This window comes from Amphimedon queenslandica, unplaced genomic scaffold, assembly GCF_000090795.2.
Source record: "Amphimedon queenslandica unplaced genomic scaffold, v1.1 AMPQUscaffold_13339, whole genome shotgun sequence".
Taxonomy (NCBI): Eukaryota; Metazoa; Porifera; class Demospongiae; order Haplosclerida; family Niphatidae; genus Amphimedon; species Amphimedon queenslandica.
In genome coordinates this window covers 141807-154803 of record NW_003546425.1, presented here as the reverse complement: position 1 = coordinate 154803, position 12997 = coordinate 141807, and the positions used below count along the sequence as shown (strand labels likewise).

General features: G+C 38.0%; 3 protein-coding genes and 1 non-coding gene across 5 annotated transcripts; all 4 read left to right on the top strand.

The window, feature by feature from the left end:
- Positions 1–784: 784 nt before the first annotated feature.
- Positions 785–5940, top strand: LOC100637547 (son of sevenless homolog 1-like). Of its 2 annotated transcripts, none has more exons than XM_019998118.1 (12): positions 785–1074; positions 1963–2162; positions 2725–2774; positions 2827–2878; positions 2927–2940; positions 3100–3128; positions 3175–3228; positions 3280–3642; positions 3870–3908; positions 4764–4886; positions 4943–5080; positions 5566–5940. In XM_019998118.1, the coding sequence occupies exons 1-12, from the start codon at positions 876–878 to the stop codon at positions 5631–5633; spliced, it is 1329 nt and encodes a 442-aa protein (XP_019853677.1). In that variant the 5' UTR covers positions 785–875; the 3' UTR covers positions 5634–5940. The 2 variants fall into 2 exon arrangements, with proteins under 2 accessions (XP_019853677.1, XP_003387588.1); XM_003387540.3 differs by having other exon boundaries at positions 786–1074; positions 1963–2150.
- On the top strand, positions 2970–3051 carry Trnal-uag (transfer RNA leucine (anticodon UAG)). Its single transcript has one exon. It is a non-coding gene; the product is annotated as a tRNA-Leu (tRNA).
- A 142-nt stretch (positions 5941–6082) lies between the features above and the next one.
- On the top strand, positions 6083–11132 carry LOC100636033 (forkhead box protein N2-like). Its single transcript, XM_003387528.3, has 7 exons — positions 6083–6968; positions 7472–7602; positions 8033–8043; positions 9141–9339; positions 9691–9884; positions 10248–10371; positions 10540–11132. The coding sequence occupies exons 1-7, from the start codon at positions 6288–6290 to the stop codon at positions 10697–10699; spliced, it is 1500 nt and encodes a 499-aa protein (XP_003387576.1). The 5' UTR covers positions 6083–6287; the 3' UTR covers positions 10700–11132.
- Positions 11133–11166: 34 nt separating this feature from the next.
- On the top strand, positions 11167–12978 carry LOC100637420 (cell division cycle protein 16 homolog). The gene has a single exon (XM_003387539.3). It carries the CDS (start codon positions 11193–11195, stop codon positions 12900–12902), a length of 1710 nt encoding a protein of 569 aa, XP_003387587.2. The 5' UTR covers positions 11167–11192; the 3' UTR covers positions 12903–12978.
- Positions 12979–12997: the final 19 nt, after the last annotated feature.

The following is a 12997-nucleotide window of genomic DNA, read 5'->3' as shown; positions in this document are numbered from 1 at the left end:
GTACATACATGTATGTATTAACAGTATAATTATATGGAGTTTATGTATACAATCACGTGCAACTTAAATTATAATAAATAATCACAAACAATAACATTATCTCCTGTATTTGTTGATATAGACCTTACACACATACGTGTACATATGTATACACATGATGGACGTACACAAAATGATGAAAATGTTTTTAATTATGTGTAGCACACAACCACTCTGTGTGTCTGTGTCTATCATTTCCCTCCATCACACTTTCAAGAAACACTCCCTTTGTTTTAAAGAGGTTTGTTTTTCAACAACAACAACAACAACATTTTGAAGATGGCCTCATGCAGCTATAGGGGTTAGTCAAGAGTTTCTTAAATTGCTTCTTAGGTTGCGTAATCGTAGATCTATTATAATAAAAAGGTTTTAGTGCATCAAAAAAGCTAAAAGATTCGAGCTAGAAGTTGGAACACTGATCGCTGCACTTATTTAGAAGAGGATTGTGTTTTGGGATAATGTATTATGATTCTTTACCATGAATGTACATGGTAGGAAAAAAATGTCAATTTTAAAAACAAAAACACCTTAGCAATCATGAATTCACATGCAATTCTCCCCACTGTATAAGAAGCTATTGCACTGGCCTTTCCCTATCATCTCTTTGAAGTTATTCAAAGATAACTGAGAGCCTCAAAACAAAGGAGTTCATTGCATAATGTCAAGAGTGGATAATTATAATGTGAATTATGCAAAAAGATAGATGCATGCATTCTGTGGTTACACCCAGGACCACACCTCTAGTCCTTCTGTATTTCTCCTCCCTCACATTATAAACTGCCATTTCTCTTTCCCCCTTCATCTCTTCCTCTCCCTTTCTCTGTAGCTATTAGTAAATGGCACAAAATAACGAGATTGTCAAGTCGGGCTACTTAACAAAGAGCCCACCACTCGATGCACCGTCCATCTCTCAATGGAGGCGCCGCTGGTTCGTACTCCGTGACTCCATAAGGTCCTACCCATTGGCTGAGCGATACGTTAGACTGGAGTATTATCAGAACGAGAGTGAAGCAAGGAAGCTCTCTGATCCAAAAGGTACGCGTGGGAACTCTTTCAATGATTCTTGTACTGACCAAAATTGAGGGCTAATTACCTCTTGATGATGTTAGAGCTGTAATTTAATATCATTTTAAGTGTTTCAATGTTACTAATTCTCTCCCTCCCCCTCCTCGCTCTGTTTTCAATCATACACTCACTGTAAAAGAGTCCTCCCTTTAAGTTTGTTAATTATACGCTACAAGTTGAGGTTTACTACTTTCATTTCTCTAAATAAACATAATTGTGCATACACTAATATTACTGGTCACATTTGCATACACGTACATGTACTTTATGTAATGTATATACTGCACTTCAGTGGTATGTGTGTATATGTAAATGGTGGGCGGTCAGTTCTGGTATCGAGTGCTCTGAGTTTTGTATTGAAAATTAAGAGGAAACTAATGATGCATAGAACACAGTATAATATGGCAGTCTTATTATTATTATTATTATTATTATTATTATTATTATTATTTCTTTATTCTTTCTTTATCTTTATTATTTATTAGTTTAACGATTTTTTCCTGTCAAGTTTTGTACTTATTAATACTCTCAGACAGGGTCAATTACAATTAATTGCACTGTCTGATACAATTATGATGAAGTTATGTTATGGTTGCCTTTTATGAGAAATTGATTTAATTTTGTTTTCCTCTTTACGTACTCAGTGATTATATTCACCATAATTATTTCCACGGAATTATTTCTTGTACATATAAGGATGCATACCATGTTTGGTCATACTATTTGTCATTTACATTTGTATTATAATTAATGTGGCCAAATTTGGCACAGAATGAATGTTTTTTCTCTCTCCATACCCTCTCTTCCTCTCTCTTAATTCTGCTCCCTTCCTCATCTTTCTCTCTCTTTTAATTCTAGGGATTGTGAACCTGACTGAATGCTATCGTGTCTCTGGCTCTGTAGCTGTCAAAGGTCACAAATACGTATTTGACGTTTGCACTAAAGACAGGAAGTATCATCTTGCAGCCGACACTCCGTCAGAGAAGCACATGTGGATACAGACGCTGAATGAAGTGTTATTTTCCACAAGTGTCGTCCCTTCACAAGTAACTGAAATAGTGGGTTTAGTGAATGATTGTAATTTGCAAAATGTAGTAGTGTCCATTTTCTGAGCAACTTGGAGTAACATGTATACTCTATATAATCATAGCTACCTGTTATGATAAATTGTGGTCAGAATTTCACTATTAATTTAGATATTAATGATAACAATGGAGAAGGAGTGACTCGGGGACTTAGCTTATTATCTTTTAGCCTCTTTTGTACTTTATGCTAATACACTTTGAATGTACATGCCCAAGTATTGAGCAGCTGTCAAATAAGCTTTATCAACAAGGCTGCATGCCAGTCACTTTAACTGTTGAGTTGTTTATCCGCTAAACAACAAGTGGAGGGATATTTTGAAAACAGAGACAGCAATCTCAGAGAGAGTAAACTTTAGTAACAATCTTTTAGCAGCTGTTTTTAAAAATAATTTTCAATAATATGAATGAAAGTGTAACTACCACATGTACATGTATAACAAGCAAATTACACATTTATACATAGCAGGAGTGTAGTTGTTAAGTACTTTAGTGTTGCCTGTATTATTCTCACTCTTTTTTTTTCATTTTTTGATAGACAAAGACCCAGGATTTAGAAGATGCAGAGTTTCAGATTCAAAGAAGAAAGTATGTGTCTTTTTATGAAAGTGGCCCATGCTTTAAATATTTTATGGTTTAGGTCACAGTCAAAGGCAGCTCTGAAGCAGATTTCATTAGAGAATGTAGCTGTGGTAAGATAAATAATTTAAAATTATAGCAAATTATGAATTTTTATTTAGGATGTTACTCAAAGGTAAGTAAAGTTGAATGTATCTTCGTTGTGGTAGCGTGGCCGAGTGGTCTAAGGCGCTGGTTTTAGGCACCAGTCATTTCGATGGCGTGGGTTCGAATCCCACCGCTGCCACTTTTTGTTTTTTTTTTTTACTTTTTCTGTTTTGTTTTTTTTTTCAAGGCCACTCAGTTGTTTTGAGCAATCTAGAGGTAACAGCATCAATTCTTTGTATTTAGTATTATTAAATTTTGATAGTTCCTGCGCAACCACGAAACAAAAGACCTCTACCTCCAACTCCTGATCAAGAAAGTAATCTTATTTAGTTTTAACGAAAGTAATATTATTATTCATTTTGTTTAGTTTCACCCCTTCCTATTGCAATGACAAACACAACAACGCGCCCACCTGGCTCTCCGATACCCAAACCAAGAACGAAACTTGATACGTCAAGATCTCCAATCAGTTCACCTCAGCAGAATGGCGGCTTATATTCCTCGCCAGATCTAAGCCTAAGAGGGATGGGGGGAGGTACGTGTAAAGGAGGGGATATGGGCGGCGTGGTCCCGTCTGCTATTGCTAGCGATTATGAAGTACCTGTCCAGTCTTCGTATCAGAAACCAATGGGTCATGGAAGGAATTCCGCTCCTTCTCTACCGATAAAAGCCGAGGAAACTCCTCCCCCTCCTCCGCCTCGGAGAAAAGGTGGTTCTCAAGGAGTACCAGGTAGGAGGAATCATATCAAGTTTATGTGATCGCCTGTCAAAATAAATCATGAATAACTTTGATGTTTATGATATGAAAGAGATTATGTAAACGATGAGTGTTATTTAAAGTGTAATGGATAAGGGACAGTGGGTAATCTATAACATGTGGTATATTATAGCTCTCAATATTGCAATTGTTTTATTTTTTCATGTTTTGATTTGACTTATTCTTTTCTCATCTATTAGATTCATCCATGATATCAGTGTCGGAGAAATTGATCACTGGTTAGTTCATGTGCTTATTACATGTACATGTATATAATGGAATGCATAATAATGTGTACATCTTGCAAATCAGAATTAGTGCAGTGAATGTTTATTAAAGATTAGATTTTAAAAATATCGTTATGTTTTTTATGCATATTTGTCCCAAAAAGCATGGGTGTAATTTGTGCTTTATCAACTTGAAAATCATCCCTGATTTGAATACATTTTTTGATACATATTGATGTCCTTATGCTACATAGAAAGTTTGAGCTGATTCCGACTAAAGTTTTTTGAGTTATAGCCATTTTTAGAAATTTGCCAATTTTTTGAAAAATACCAAGGCTATAGCCCATAGTTTTTCCAAAAAATGGCTCCAAAATCACCCCCAATTTTTATTAAATTTTCTGATACATATTGATGCCCTTATGCTATGTAAAAAGTTTGAGTCGATTCCAATAACAAATTTTGAGTAATGGCCATTTAAAAATGGACCAATTTTTAAAAAATGCCCAAAGCTATAGCCCATGGTTTTTTTTCAAAAAATGTCTCCGAATTTGTCTCAAATTTTAATGACATTTTAAAAATACATATCGATGTCCTTATGCTACGTAGAAAGTTTGAGCTGCATGTTTCCAATTAAAGATATCTGCTTGAAGTTATAGTATACTGTAATGAAGATTGATTTGATAATAAAAACTGCTTGTTGGCATATCACAGTCTGTGTATACATGTACCTGTCTGTGTATACATTCTTTAATTTGATGTGCTAATGTATGAAGCCATTTTATATCACCATCTATAATAGTGGTAGCTCTCACATTAATCCTTTGATTACATTATGCTCCCTTTATCTATTACTGTTGTAAACAACAGAGCCACCAGCTGAAGACTATGATGTAATTCAGCCAGCTGAAGACTATGACGTAATTCGCTACTCACCTGATAATATAGATGATGATGATGAAGAAGAAGGAGCTTATGGCCACTTGATGAAAAGTAAGTCTTGTCCTTGAAATGTGTAGTAAAGTTAATTTCATTTTGTGTACATGTAGTAGGCCCGATTTATGAGCCACATGGAGACACAAGTGAAATACCTTTATCCGTCCACACGTCTCTGCCTTGTTCCTTCACTCCTAATCCACCAGTACCTCCTCTTCCTTACGCTGTTGATACAAAGACTAAAAGAACATGTGAGTACTGTTACAATAATACCAACTTATCTATACAAATGTATATGTGTATTTATAGTGTTAAGTGTAGTGTGTAAAATATTAGTAGCTGAATATAGCAAAGTATGCATTACTATTTTGTTACTGGGCATTTTGTGGCATGAACCATATTAATTTTTGTGGGATCACCCATATTAATTTTTTTGTGCATTACCATATAGCGGGAAATTTTAGAGGGATTAAATTTGGTGAATTTGGCATTTGATAGTCATTTACAAAATAAAATCCACCATTTTAAGCCATATATAATGCTAAGTGTCATGTGGCCGCTAATTCACCAAATAAAATTTGCCAATCACCAAAATTAGTTTTGGTAATTTACCAAATTTAACTCCCTCCAAAATTTTCCACTATTATGGTATTTTGTTAGCTCAAATCAGCATGCCGTAGTCATTTTTATGTGCTTTTTTTGCTATTAATTTCTACTTGCTTTTATAAACTTCTAGATTATGAGAACACTGGTTTTGTTCCTGTAAGAGAAGAGACTTACACTAAACTATCGCACTTCAACTAAACCCAGCCTCCTTCTCCAGAGTATCAGTTTTGTTGTAATAATCACTCCATCATTCATTTCATACATTCGTTGAAATTTTTTAACCATACTGGCATAAAAACATTCTCTCTCTCTCTTTCTCCTTTACTCCATCAGATTTTTAAACATAATTAGTAATAATCATTTCTTGTTTTTTTTAGATATTTATGTGCTTTTAATGCACAATATTTCTCTCCACTATTGGTGTTTTAAGTATCATCATCATTGTTGTTGTTATTATAATTTTAAGGCAATTGCCTCAAGGCCAGGAGAGTATAAAACAAAGAGAATTTATAAATACATGTTGCATGCATCAATGGGTCGGTTTGTGGTATAGTATTTCAGTTTATTCTAGTTATTATAATTTCTATTATTGTTGTTTTATTATTAATTGAGGGTAGCCATGACGACAAAAATACTAACGTATCCTAGCAACCGTTCCCATCCAGAAATAGAACAACAGAATAACGGAGAAGAAGGAAAAGAGAGAGATACAGAAACACGTGAACGGTCTCACTCTTCTTTACCTTTGTATGAGAGCCCTCTTTCGTTGTAGAGGAGAGGTCTTGATCGCCTTCAAGTGCTAATTGTCAATCATCTGCCGCTTCAGAGAAGAAGGCTTATATCTTGTGTCACATGGTTGGCGACGAAGAGCAAGGCTTTCCTCGGGTAGCAGACATGTTAGCCACATCTCACATAACCCTCCCTAGCCTAAAACCCCCGAGTATCCCTCTCTCTCCCTCTACCACGTCCCTTGAAGGAGTCCCCAAGCTACCGGGAGAAGAGGAAGCCTCCCTCCATGTGTTTGGCTCCATTTCTCGTCGAGTAGAGGACGATGAGCTTACCAGTCTGAGCTGGCTTCAGAACCCTGGGGTACTCACCACCATGTGTAACGCACTCACCGGCTCTCCTCACAGACTCAGCCCAATGGGTACAAGGACTACAGCAAGACGAGGCTCGAGTTCAAAATTAGACGAAGAGGATCGACTCAAGTTAGGCCCGGACGGTCAACAGTTTAAGGTTCCTCGTAAAGGTACCGTGAATTCTGCTGAGAAGATGCTCAACGTTGTCCTGAGTGTACGAAACAAGCGTTATAATGGTGAAGATGCTCACAAGCCTCCTCTCTCCTTTGCTTGTATGATCTTTATGGCTTTAGAGAGTTCTCCTACCAAGACGCTACCAGTCAAGCAGATCTATGAATGGGTACAGTGGAAGTTCCCATATTATCAGTCGGCTTCCCCGGGCTGGAAAAACTCAATCAGACACAACCTCTCGCTGAATAAGTGCTTCAAGAAAGTTGAGAAGTTTTCTAAAAGGGTAAGAGAGGGAGAGAAAGGGAGAGGAAAATTGAGGGTGGGGGGTCAAAAAGTAAAGCAGAGAGTAAGGTACTTGTGCTGTACATGTAGTAGATTTAAGAGGGGGAATGTTGTGGAAAGAGAATGTGTGCAGTCGAAGTTTTGTGTCATCAAGACACACGCGTATTGTTTAAGTAATCATGTTATGGGATTTTAAGAATTAAAAGTCAAATTAGTGATGCCATTAAAAAGAGCCTTTATTATGTCTGTCATGGAAACACTTCAAAAGTGCATAATAGAATTGGATTGGGTGACATTGCCTTGTGTTACATGTAAGACTGTCAATGATGACTCAACTTTACTGACCATGTGGTTCCTGGATGTGGTTGAAGTCTTATCCCCAGGTCATGTTTATACTTAATGATGACATTAGATACTCCCCATGAATATTGCAATAAATAGACTCGTATGTCATTCATTATCTTTTATCTCTTTATTTCCCTTTTTATGTCTGTATTGAAACAGAGCAAGTCCATCATTACAAAGGGAGGCTTGTGGACTGTTGATTCGTCATACAGAGAAAGTCTCCTCTCTGCTTTGAAGCTTAACCCTTATCATCCTTATCACAAGTATTTCACTCCTCCTTACTTTCCAAGGTACACATGCACTCTTAGGCATGCACCTTTTGAACACATTTAGCGCAAGACAAAGCTAAATAGAAAGCTTCATGCCTTTCATAGAGGGTAGACTAGTCACCCATTAATGCTAATGAAATAAACACTCTCTGGTCTGCTAACAGTTTTATATGGCTGTATTGAATCTTGTGACAATAGGCGTTGAAGCCTTTTAAAAGGGTGTTAAGGGGCTTTATGAAAGGAAAGGTATTATTCATTGTAGTTTTTAACTTGTGAATGTCATTGGTACAAACAAGACAATGTGAACTTCAAAGTATAACGATATTTATTGATCATGTGTTTTATGAGAAGTCTATGAAATCCATTTACAAATGTGTTTTTAATCTCTCTCTTTCTCTCTCTTTCTCACCATCCCTCCCCCCTCTCTCTCTCTCTCACCTGTTGCCTCAAGGAGTATGATTGGTAAGTGATATTAATTGTATCTTCATGTATACATGTATTGCCTTGTTACCATGGTAATTACAATACCTGTTTGTCCACTATCACATTAATACATCTTGATACACGCATGATGACATACATGTACATGTACACGTACATGTACAGTACAACTTATCCGTGTGCACTATTGTTATAGTATACGAATGTACTATCCTACTACTACTACACTCACAGTACTGTTGTTTTAGCCAATCAGGTTACAGCCAAGTGTAGATTCCATTCTTATACTGGCTTCTCTGGTATTTGTTATGGCTTCTGATCCTAGTGTATTAGATATTACACTTACTCTTATTTCTCTCTCTTCTTGGGGTTGTTTATTTCTTTGTGTCTGTGAGCTGATGTGTTTGGGTTTCGAATGACTCTAACCTCTTCAGTGCTCAACAAACCATGTTATTACCTCACCTAAACATTCTCCATAAGTGCCAGTATCACTACACACACTGTACATATATGTGTGTGTGTGTGTGCCTCCTTTAAGTGTATGCACTTAATGAACATCTAATGTACATGTACCTTATGCTATTGTTATTTTCAGCTACAAGTTACAATATAATTATAGCTGATTGTTGTGATATGAACACCTGTGCTAATATACCAAACACTGCCTGACTGATTTCCTCTATCATCAACTATTGTACATGTACATCAATTATATCTGTACATGCATGTATGTGACATGTGTATTGCTTCAATATACAGTGCATGTACATGTATTTGTACATGTATCTGTGTCAATTTGTTTGTACATGTGTAGTTGTTTTCTATTCTACTTTCCTGTCTTATTCTAATTACTGCCCCTCAGTCTGTTTTCTTACAAGTGATTTCCTGTTCTTTCAAACTCTATAGCAACTACATACCTGTACATGTTCATTGTATAGCTTGTTTAAATAATAATTCCCCCCTCTCTCTCTCCCTCCCCCTCTCTCTCCCTCTCCCTCCCTCTCCCTCTCTCTCTCTCCCTCTCTCTCTCCCCCCTCTCTCTCTCTCTCTCCCTCCCTCTCTCTCCCTCCCTCCCTCTCTCTCCCTCCCTCTCCCTCCCTCTCTCTCTCTCCCTCTAGCTGCCCTGAGAGAGGAATTAGAGCTAGCAGTCTCAGATAAAGGTCTTGATGCTGCTGAAAGAGATGCAGCACTGTCAATATGTCTTATAAGTGGTGCTGAGAATGGTGGGGTTGATCCAGCTCTAGTGAGAGCCATCTATCACGACCACTGTTATACTGATTTGCCCACACCTCCTCCCTCCCCTGCACCATCTTCAAGGTATAAAGATATTTCATCATTTACATGTAAAGCTACAGTATTACATTTACATGTACATGTACATGTATATTTACAGAGTGTACATGTACACTGTTACATGTAGATCTAAAGGATTAACTTTACAAGACTTTTGGTCTCTCCAGGTCTCCTGAAACCCCCCATTTTTAGTTGAATTAATTTAATTCTAGATCTATAGTGATGTACAATGTACATGTACATGTATGTACACGTACATGTTTTTGTTTGTGTCCACGTGGAGTTGTTATTGTATTCTTTCTCTCAAAGTTTTTGTACATTTACAGTTACTGGCACTAATCCTCTCTATACACACGCATTCCTTTCCTTCATTAGGAGTGGTTTGAATCTTGAGGAGGTGCTAGCAGCAGCTGAGTTGATATTAGGCAATAGTGAGGAGGTGATGGAGACACAGAAAGAGAATGGAGGCAGGGGAAGGAGTGTTGGGGGAAGACGTGGGAAGCGCAAGAGAAAGCAGAGCAAGAAGAAGGTGAAGAGAAGGAATGTGAATGGCCACAATAAGGCTGAAGGTTAGCTTAAATTGTAATGCATTATTTATTACATGTTTGTGCGTGCATGTACGTTTGTATGTCCAGACCTGATTCAAAATAAGTACATGTACATGTACATTTAATCACGTTTGTGTAAGTACATGTACATATCATTTAAGTAATGTACATGTACAGTACATGTACCTTAGTATACCTGAGACATGTACTATCTACATGTATCTAACGAAGCTGATGCCAAGGGCATGTCTTACATTTCAGATGCACTCACTAAGACTCCACAGTTACTGTTACATTTTTCAGTAGATACATGTACATGTACATGTACAATACCTGTACATGTATCTCTATTGTTCACACTACTTCTCTATCTCCCTATTTCAGATGATGAAGCATACAACAGCAGTGAGGACAATGATTGCGTTGAGGATTGCAGTGGAACTGATATTGACTCCTCTCTGGCTGACAGTGGCTATAATGGGCCTTCTCCTTTATCGCATGAATCAAGGTCCTATTTCATTTACAAGCCCCTGTACATGTACATGTAGTACTTGATGCTTTTTTCAATACGTGTATTTTATAGCACCAATTTTTGTGTTACTATTAAAAGAATACTTATAACAAATTACTATAGCACTATTGTATTGTATCTCTCTCTCTCTCTCTTTTCTTTTAGATCCTCTAGTCTTGATGATTTAAGAGGTGCTGATGCCTTGCTCTGTCTTGCTAATATTGTAGGTGAGACACAGCCACTTGATGTAAAGGAGGCCACAGTGTCACATGGTAGCAGTACTGCTTGTGTGAGGAGGTCCACTCGTACTGGGAAGGTATTCTAGTGTATTACTACAACCATCGGCTGCATTTTGTAATTATCGCTATTTTGAAAAGAGAGAAATTATCTGGAATAAAGATTATAATAAAAATAATAACTATTATTGGTTCTTTTCTATTGATATTATTTTTGATTTTTCTTTGATTTCTAATTCCCTGGATAATATTGACATTTTTATAAGTTTATATATTTATTATTGTTGTTTTTGTTGGTTTGTCCTCATCCCTCTTCTCTATTCTTTCTCTCCCTCTCTCTCTGAATCAAATGTCATTATCTTTATTTGTGTGTGTGTGTGTGTGTTTTCAAACTGGTCACTGTTTTGTGTGTTGTGGTGTACGTGCAATCAGTATTTGTCTTTTCATGAATCATTACTTTCTCTCTGTTAGTTTTGTACCATTCATTAAAGTTGTTCCCTTTTTCTAAAAAATAAAATTTAATTATTGCTGTGGGTATGGACCTGATGAATTAGTTATTGTGGGCGTGGTTACCCGCCTTTTATGATTAAATCCAGCATGGACACAGAAGGTCTACTCATCCGATTCAGACAGCTTGCTGATGACTATAATAGCAAGATGATGCCAGAAACGGCTGCCTTTTGGGCTGAAAAGGCTCTTCTCCTATCAGAGGAAGATATAGACGACCTGGTGCTCTACTGCCAGTGTCTTTATAACAGCGGGCAATGGAGGCGCGCCGCCTCTTGCCTTCAAAATTCTCCTCTTCTCACTAAGTCTTCCTCGCTCCGATACCTGGCAGCAAAATGCCTAGCAGCTTGCAAAGCCTGGGGCGAAGTGGTCTCACTACTGACGGGCGGTCCTGCTGAAGAAGAAGACGGAGGGTTAATGGATGAAGGAGGAGGAGCTCAGAAAAAGGAGGACCTCGTATCCATTAGACTGGGCCATGTATCAGGGGCCCCTATGTACATGCTGTTGGGAAGGGCCTATGAAGGTACTGGTAATGTATCAGAAGCAATAGCCTGCTATAAAGATGTACTAGCTGAGGATTCGTATTGCGAGGAGGCACTGGAACAACTTTATGCTCTTCGTGCACTTCAGGGCCCTGATGAGCACTCACTAGTCTCGTCCCTTTCATTCAGTGGAGAAGAAGAGAAGATCATGCAGTATCTCTACCAGTCGAAGCTCTGTCATTACAAGAAACCCTATCCTCTCTTGGAAAAGGCAAAGAGTCTAGTTAAAAGTATCGACGTCCAGTCTCGCGTTGCCTCCAGCCTCTTGGATAAAATGGATATAGAGAAATGCAAAACAATCACTTCAAGCATACTCAAGAAGGACCCGTACCACAGCCCTACCTTACTAACCCACGTTGCTTGTCTCGTTATTCAAAAGTCGTCCGTTCAGCTCTACTCTCTTGGTCAAGACCTCGTGAAGAACTACCCAGAGTCTCCATTATCATGGTATGTCGTGAGTTCGTATTACTATTGCATAGGGAAGCATCCACAGGCTCGGAGGTATCTCGCTAAATCCATCAATTTAGACCCTCACTTTGCCCATGCTCATATCATGTACGGACTCTCGTTTGCTTCGGAGGGCGAGCACGATCAAGCCATCACTGCATTCGGTCATGCTGCCCGCTACTTAAAGTCGTCTCACGTTCCCATGATGTATCTTGGAAAGGAGTACTTTGTAACGGGGAACCTTCCAATATCTATATCGTTTTATAAAAATGCTTTAGCCCTTGCACCTCAGAACCCAGCACTGTGTTCGGAGGTGGGGATGGTACTCTCGTCCAGTGGTAGGTATGATAAAGCAGAGGCTTATTTCACACAGGCCGTGTCCATACTACAGACTATGGATCCTAACGTTACTCTTCATTCTTGGGAGCCCATATACAATAATTTAGGACACGTCCAGCGCAAGCTTGGAAAGTATCCTGAGGCCCTCAAAGCTCATAAGAAAGCTCTTCAACTGTGTCCTAGTGAGCCTGAGACTCTCACAGCCATTGCATTCGTGTACTTATTAATGGAGGATTATACTCAAGTTGTGCAGTATTGCAATCAGAGCCTGAGATTGAGGAGAGAGGACCAGTTTACTATTGAAGTGATGCAGACTGCAGTTGGTGAACTAGCCTCTTTGCCTCTGACTTTTTCTTCTGTTGAAGATGAGAGTGTCCTTGATCAGCTAGTATATGGAGAGAATGGTGCCTGCCCTGAGTTGAAGGATACTTCTTCTGTAGACATGCAAACTGATTGATTATTGTATACCTAATGTAAATTATAAATGTTTAATAATTAAAAATATTTTGTGATTATTTTCTCTGCAGAGCTCATTTATTAGTTTTTGCAACT